The following is an 8514-nucleotide window of genomic DNA, read 5'->3' as shown; positions in this document are numbered from 1 at the left end:
GGAGCCAAAGATAAAAAAAAAAAAAAAAAAGATTTAAAATAAAAAACTGACTAAAGAACAGGTCCCACGGGTTGGCCCATGTATCAGCAGCTGTGACTTTAAATATCATCATTACTCTGGACTCTATTTCATCCTTATGTCAAAATAATAAAACAACGGGTTACATTTAGTCATTGTTTGTTTTTAATATGTTAAGTGATGAAAGGGAGATTTATAGAAGTTATAAAAGCGTATTAAGATCATTTAATGTGAAATCACTGATCAATTTTGAGACAGATTTTAGCTGTTTTGCTTCATTAACATGTTTTCTATCAAACTACTTTAAATGATCAAAATGCACATTCATGTGTTCATTTCACTAAATTTTGTCCGTGTTCAGCGTCTAAGTTTCTCCTGAAGTCGTCTTTCTACTGTAGCCTCGTCTCTATTTATATAATATATATATATAATATATATATAATATATATATATATATAATATATATATATGTGTGTATATGAGGAACCGTTGTCAAGCTCTTTATCTCCTGCAGAAGTCAGGTCCAAATATGGTCACATCCTGTCTATTGGACAGGACCAGTCGTGAAAGTAGAAAGGCTGATCTGAAGCTAAACTCTCATTGGCTGGTGTCAATTTCTGACAACGTGATTGGTTCAAAAGTGTCACATGACCAGACATTCTGCCTCTAGTCTGTGTTTATCTGAAAGGGACGTTTAAAAATGCTGTGAAGTCTGATATTAGAAGAAAATTACAGCACAAATTATCAAGAAAAGTCAAAGAAAAGCCAGATAAAGGAGAGGAGAGGAGAAGTCAGACTCATCTGAGTTCATCCGGACGTAAACTGTCTTTGGTAAAAGGAGACGAAGGTGGAGACGATCAGCAGTGGATCATCATTCATGTTTCACACTGGAATGAACTTATTGAAAATTGAATCTGATATTTTGATATTATACATGTTGATATGATTATATGTTGTGTTTTGAAGGATTTGAGTAGATTTGGTTTTGATTCATAGTGGTTTCCAGTAAAAAATATACATGATTTTACAATGATATAAAACTATAAAATGAGCCAGAAATCTCCACTTCAGTAGGAATAACACAAACCAAACCTTCCAGATTTATTCCTAACTACATTCTGCAGGTATTTACAGAGGAGATTTTTCATATATCATCCAGAGTTTGATTTATAGAACATTTTATTCCTAAAAAACATGTCAAAATTAGATTTTTTCCACTTTTTTTAGACAGTATTTTGTGATTTATGGAGTCATAAAAAGAGAGATATCCAAAACTCCCTCTGTAAATACCTGGAAATCTAATATGTTAACAAGATGAAACAAGCTTTTTGAACTTTACTTATATGCAAATTAGAACATATTTAATAGGTAATAACTCATCATTTGCATATTTAAATATAAATTCACAGAAAACTTGTAATGCATAAAATCATTGTATTTATGTAAGTACTAAACTAGAGAAGTTTCCTGGTGACATCTATTAGTTAAATATTTGACCCTATTCACACTCTGTGCTCCTGTTCCTGCAGAGCTTGCACACAGAACAAGGCCCAGGGTGGAATGATTGGAAAGCATACAAATGCAAATTAATTTCAAGAATTCACAACCATCAAGGAGCCTCAAAAGCCTCATTATGTGGACACCCCGTCCCCTCCGTGTGCTCCCTTTTTATGGGCCCAGCGAACACTCGTGTTATTGCAGCGTCTGACTCAGATTCATGATCCTCTGCTTCCGACTGTGTTTTTCCTGTTGAGGGTGAGTACGGGGGAGGCCACCAGAAGAAAACATCCGGCACTCTGCATCTGTCCAACGTCACATTAGAGGACGATGGGACGTACGTGTGCGTCACGCACAACCCTTCGCTCAACATCAGCAAGAAGAGCAAAGCAGCCAAACTAACCGTGAGGGGTGAGTGCGTCTTCTTCTTCTTCTTTTAATGTTTCTGGACGATTCCTGCAAACGTTCGAGTGTGGACGCAGAGCTCCCTGTGTTGCAGGAGTCCCTAGGAGGCTGCAGATCGTCCAGGGCCCTGACAACATCACCGTTGCCGTGGGAACCGAAGTCTCCATGCACTGCGCCGTCCGCGGCTTCCCCGTTCCCATGGTGCACTGGTTCAAAGACGGCTGCCTCCTGACGGACTGCTCGGCCTCGTTCAGCCTCCAGAACAATGGGCAGCTGCTCACATTCAGGTCCGACGCTGCACGGGACAAACGGGGAATATTAATTCTATATTGTTCTTTTTTTATTATTTATTTATTTATTTATTTCATTTGCCTGTGTTTGGTGTTTGATGCAGCCCAAGATGTAGCAGTTCCTCCTGGAGTGATGGGAAGAAACTGTATAATAACATATATTAACAGGTTACAGTATTGAGAAGCTAAAATTAAACTTAATTTATGCTATTTTAATGTTGCAACATTCATGCATTCAGTTCAATACAACCTATTTGTCCTGAAGGAAGTTCAGTTTGACAGCAATAAGCCGTGTTCGTGCCCACACAGACGGCAGCCAGTACACAACATTCAACATTCAACACAAACCACGAGGGCTGGGCGATACTGTTGTGATCCACGCTGTGCAGCTTTTTTAATTAATTCTATGGAACCTGTTTGACAGAATTTAAAATTGTGATACTCAGGAATGTGACCAAAGAGGACGAGGGCTCCTATCACTGCGAAGCGACCAATCAGAAAGAGACGGTGAAGTCGCAGCCAGCCTTCCTCCTTCCAGCCGGTACTGTATGACCAACTGTTTACCCCCTTCTACTGTCTGCAGCTTCATCATCGCTCTATGAAGATCTGGTGTTTCAGTGACCAGTGTGGTGTGTTTTCAGAGATGGACTGGAGTTTCGTGAAGCAGCCCACAGACCTGACGGTGAGGACGGGGCAGAACGTGACGTTGTCCTGCAGGCCTCCACACAGCAGACCTGCTGCAGACGTGTCCTGGTTTAGAAACAACCAGCTTCTTTCTTCCACAGCTCACGTAACCGCGCTGCCCAGTGGAGATCTCTTCTTCCACAGGTGTGAATTATCCTCATTAAAAAAAAAAGACACGTGTTTAAAATCTGTGCTGCAATAACCTCCTTTATTTGGGATTAATAGGAACTATAAAAACGAAACTATAAAAACTTAATGTCCCCATATGAGGACGCAGGGTCTCAGGAGGTTAAATTACTTATATTTGAATATATTTTATTCTCTTATGTTCTGTTGTATTCAATTTTAAATGTTTGTATTTATTTAATGTTGCACTGTCCCTGAAACTATCCTATCTTATCTCATTCTTTCTTTAAATGTGCACAGTTCATGCATTTCAAGTTTACAACATTGTGTTTAACGTTCTTGTCTGCAGGGTGCAGGAGTACGACGGTGGCAGCTACTTCTGCAGAGCCTCAAACATCCACCTTCACAGGTTTCTCACCTCCAGACGGGCAACACTCACCGTACTGGGTACGACACTACAACACCCCCACCACACTCCACCTGTATACGTGTAGGATCCATTGTTGGGGGGCTGAAGACTCCCTAAAATATTGTTAAACGCCCCCCAAATAATTTGATGTTGTTTTATTTGTATATATACAGTATATATTACAAAAAAGTGCCAACAAATTCAATGTAAAGTGGCCAGAATATGAGTTTATATAAATAATTATTAATTATTATATACGACATTCAGAAAACACAACAACATTTCATAAAACGCAACATTTCAAAAAACACATTTCAAAAAAACACGAATTTCAGAAAACCCGACATTAAAGAAAACACGACATTTCAAAAAAACACAATGACATTAAAGAAAACACAATGATATTTAAGAAACACAACATTTAAAAAAAAACACAATTACAGAAAACACAACAACCTTCAGAAAACACAACAACATTTCAGATTATGGAAATGTTGTTGTGTTCTCTGAAACGTGGTAGTTTTTTGACCTTCAGGGCCACCGTAGCTAAGCCTCCTCTGTATTTAACACCTAGTGACCTTGTGTTGTTGTTGTTGTTTCTTCTTCTTCTTCTTCTTCCTGGAAGCGCCTCCATCCGTGGAGCTGTGGCCCCGGGTGCTGACGGTGCCCGTGGGGGCCCGGGTGGTGCTGGAGTGCCAGGTGACTGGTCAACCTTTACCCTCCATCAGCTGGATGAAGAGAGGTGCCTCCAAACAGACCGGAGGCAAGATCACGTTGGGGTGAGTTAACGTCATCGGCGTTATTGCTTAATTGAAAATTAAGAATCACAGCATGTGACAGTTTCCTCGTCTCTGACTCAGACTGAGGAACGCCAGCCTCTACATCCAGTCCACCAGGAGCTACGACGAGGGGGTGTACGTATGCGAGGCCTCGAACGTGGTGGGACGAAGCAGCAGCACAGCGCTACTCAGAGTGGCTGGTAACTTACAGTGACACTTGTTTTCATTTATCACTTAATTTTTATTCTTTATTCATTTAGTTCCATCTCATGCTTCTGTGTCATTGACAAATAAAAATCCTTGAATCCTCAGAGAACATAAACTGACTTTGGTTTAAATTCACTGATTTATTTCAACTGAGGTGATTAACCGCGAAGGAAGAAGGTTGCAAATAAATAAAAACCACAGAAATGTAAACAGCTGTAACAGAAAAGGTGATTAAATAAGTGGGAACTTAAACGTGATTTAAAAAAAAAGAATTAAACGTTTAAATAAACAGTTATAAAGGATGTAATCATATAAAATAATGTATTAAATATAATATTTCGCACAAAAGTAATTAAAATAATTACATTTGAATTGTAACTTAATCATAATAAACGATATATTCAATCAAATGGTTTAAATAAATAGTAATAAATGATAAAAATGGAAAATTATTGTGTACTTGTTGTACTCCGGGCCCATTTATTCTGCAAAGAACTGTCCACAATAAAGTAATTAGTTGAAAAGATGTTGGATAAAAATGTGTAATGCAGAAATAGGTGACACATTTTATTTGTTGGAGTTATTAATAGTCGAATAGACAGAATCAGTTTTCATAAAAGTTTTATTCTGCCTTTGTGGTGCAAACATCAAACACATTAATTGAAATAACTAAATGATACTGTGTAAAGATCATCATCATCTAATGTCTAATGTTAATCCCCCCCCCCCCCCCCCCCCCCCCCCCCCAGTGAGCCCAGTCATAGTCACATTTTCAGGTCACGTGACCTGCAGGCCCGGGGGGTCGGTGGTCCTGCCCTGCAGAGCTGTAGGGATTGAACCCATCACTTATACCTGGACTCGGGCCGGAGCAGAAACCCCCATCAGCCCCACTCCACACAGACACACTGATGGTGAGTTTGAACGCGTTTATTTTGCAGCAACAAACACGAACACGAGGCGTAAGCTAACTCTTATTGTCGCCCGAGTAGAAGATGGGGCGTTGCATATTTCCCGTGTGCACTCTTCTGATGCTGGGGAGTATTTCTGCACCGCTGAGAACCGAATAGGACGACACCAGAGACGTACGATCCTCAGCATCACAGGTACGTCCACCTCTGCTCATCAATTTAAGATTTTCTTTCTCAGGGAAGACTTACATTTGTGTCATATTACTGAACATACAGCTACTCTTTGTATTATATTAGGTCTATATCCAGACAGTTTAAAGATTAAAAAGCATCTAAAAAGCGGAATAACACAAACAGCAGTGTTCAGGATCTCACTATATCAAAAACTCAAGATCGAAACTGTAACATGACAACAATAAAAACACAATATGGTTCTTGTTGTGAACGGGGCACACCCAATACACAGCAATCAATATACAAAGTCACCACACATAACATACGACAGACGAGCTCCTGGTTAACGAAGATACCGACTTAAACCACTCCTGGTTGAATGACCTAGTTTTGTCTTTTCCCTCTTGAGAAGTGTTCAAATCCTCTGGTCGATGTGGTGCCAAACCTTTTCCTAAATCTCACACTTGCCAGGAAGTCAACTCGATTCATCCTCATAATGCAACGAATGAATGAATGAAACGTGAATTAGCTACCGGCATGTTCCTTTGTTTAGTTGGCCGAGCTAGCGAGCCCTGCGATGTCACATCAGGCACAACAGACTACAAAAAGAGTCTACAGAGGAAATTCTGTTCATCATGTGAACATTTCATTAGGGACAAAGTTTATTATTTATTAACTTATGTGCAACAACATTTTTGAATGGCTGGGGTCGGAGGGACGTCTTTTTATTTTTCTGTTATGTTGTGAAAACAATAAAAACTGTTGGTAAAATAAATAAATAAATAAATAAATAAATACCCAATTTACATCTGAACTGCTCTTACAGCTGCTGTTGTTTATGTTGATTTTGTTATTATGTTGATGTCTGTGTATGTTTGTGTACAAGCTACTGGACACTCACATTTTCTCCCCAGGAGACGTATAAAGTATTTTTCTATTCTATTCTACATGTTTTTCTTTTCCTTGCTGATTATTTTTCATGCCATCCTAAGATGAAGAGCATCTGGATGTTAGAGGGAAGCAGACCAGACAGATTTTGTCTGCTGTGAGTAGAGACATGATAATCTCAACTGTGGCTTCTTTCTTTCTTCTTTCTTTCTGTGTTTATTTTTTGTGCGCTTTCATTCCAGGTGTTGTCACTAATTCTTCCTTTAAAGACGCCGTCGCTCTGATACTATTTTCTGCCGTGTGGCTTTCTGCTTCATTTTTGACATGTGTCTGTACTAAAACTAAAAGTACTCTTTTTAAAAAAATATATTTTGTAGAACACAAACGCCGGTGGGAAGCCTCCAGTTTCACAATCAAGCATCTTCGCGGCTGAACAACACTTTAAGACGACTCATCATCCACATGTACAAGCACAGCATAAAGAAACGACACGTACGTATTAAAAACTACAGCTCATTGGTCAGACACAATTAAACAAGGTACAACATCTAGCAAGGCGAGGGGTTGTTACTGGTGCTACATACACCGATTAGCCACAACATTATGACCGGGAGAAGTAAATAACATCTTGTGGCAACCCAGTGTTCTGCTGGGAAACTTTTGGACCTGGTGTTCATTGGTGTGGATATTTTGACATGTAGCAGCTTTGGAGGCACAAGGGAGACCTACACAATATTAGGATGTTAGTGGTGTTGGAGCCTCTAGTGGCCACTTGATGAACTGCAGGTTTCTTCACTTCCTGCATAGGCTTCATCACTCAGACCTGGAGGTTACCACTTAGTTAGCACACGTTAACTTACAGAACTGATGACTGGAACAAGTAAAATTAAAACTGAAGTTGATCCTAAACATGTTTTTAATTTAAAATACTCATTAAAATGTATTTTTTTGTTCATATTTTCAGGCTCAAGCTCCAACAGTGGAACCACATCTCCTCCATTTTCCAGGAAATCCATGGCTGCGTTGAAGCTGCAGCTCCAACTCAACCAGCCCACAGCCACCCCCCATCGGCCTTCAGCCACACAGATGCAGCCTCTCATATTACCACCTCCTCCCCATCCGAACTTCCAGTCTACCCACACCCAGTGGCCAGTAACCCCTCATCCATCTTTCACCAGAGGCATTCTAGGTGCAACTCTGCGCTACCTACCCAGTGAACCCCGTTTGATTCTGACATCACCACAAACACAAGTCAGAGATGAACCGTCTCCGGATGTCCAGACACAACCGCCGCCAGAGCTTCCAGCTGGAGGACCGTTTGACTTCCTCAAATTTGACTCACATGTGCCGACGCAGAACCCTGCAGCCCAAACTGAGACGAGCTACTCAGAAGCTGAATCGCTTCAGTCTCACCAACCAGTCACCGAAGGCTCATTTTTGCAGCAAACTCATCCTCAACAGTCGTTCAACTTGAGTTTTTTACCAAAGTTTCACCTCGAGCTTTCGTCGATTCCTCCCTCCACCCAACCTCCACCTCCTTTAGTCACCAAACTTCAAGTTCTTGGTCAAATGTCAACAACAACAGCAGCAAAAGTTTCAAACTTTACTGAGCTTCCTCAAACTAAACATCCAACGGAGCTTTTATCCTCTACTATCCATTCTAACCGTTCAACGTTGGATGTTGAGGATCGTGCCAACAGATCAGATCAGCTAAATGCCACTCAGCAGGACCCCCCAGTCCAGTCGGTGAAATCAGGCAACGACACCGTGGACGGAGCGAAGATGAGAACGTCCCAGTCACCAACAACCAGCAGTGATCTCAGGTAGGTGACATAGGGTTAAAGGTTATAGGCCGATGGTGGTGGTGGTGGTTGAACGCGCCGTGAAACGTTTCGGTTTGTCGGTCCTCCAGAGTGACGCAGCGGTCGCCGTCATGGCTGCCCGTGCTGGAGAAACACGACATCCCCGTTGTGGTGGGAGTGGGCGTGTCCTTAGCTTTCATCTTCATCACGGTCACCTTCTACTCGGTGGTTCAGAAGAACGAACCGGCGCCGACGAGCCGAGCAGGCAAGAAAACGCCTCCACGCGTCAAATGTCAGCCCGCACACTTTTACACTCAAATCAAATAA

At 41.1% G+C, this 8514-nt stretch overlaps 1 protein-coding gene across 1 annotated transcript; it reads left to right on the top strand.

Moving 5' to 3' along the window:
• Positions 1-3920: 3920 nt before the first annotated feature.
• Positions 3921-8514, top strand: LOC125012016. The gene is made up of 8 exons (XM_047591609.1): positions 3921-3945; positions 4055-4208; positions 4290-4408; positions 5165-5518; positions 6490-6542; positions 6763-6877; positions 7350-8208; positions 8298-8514. The coding sequence occupies exons 1-8, from the start codon at positions 3921-3923 to the stop codon at positions 8512-8514; spliced, it is 1896 nt and encodes a 631-aa protein (XP_047447565.1).

The sequence above is a fragment of the Mugil cephalus genome, chromosome 8 (assembly GCF_022458985.1).
Source record: "Mugil cephalus isolate CIBA_MC_2020 chromosome 8, CIBA_Mcephalus_1.1, whole genome shotgun sequence".
NCBI lineage: Eukaryota > Metazoa > Chordata > Actinopteri > Mugiliformes > Mugilidae > Mugil > Mugil cephalus.
The sequence above is the reverse complement of the archived record's forward strand: the minus strand, read 5'-3'. Positions and strand labels throughout refer to the sequence as shown.

What these genes read in the sequence shown, in the direction of transcription:
- LOC125012016 (XM_047591609.1), top strand. Translation starts at nt 3,921, where the DNA reads ATGTTGTTGTGTTCTCTGAAACGTG. An exon ending in GGAGGCAAGATCACGTTGGG is followed by an intron (nt 4,209 to 4,289) that starts GTGAGTTAACGT and finishes TCTCTGACTCAG; the next exon opens with ACTGAGGAACGCCAGCCTCT. An exon ending in TACGATCCTCAGCATCACAG is followed by an intron (nt 5,519 to 6,489) that starts GTACGTCCACCT and finishes TGCCATCCTAAG; the next exon opens with ATGAAGAGCATCTGGATGTT.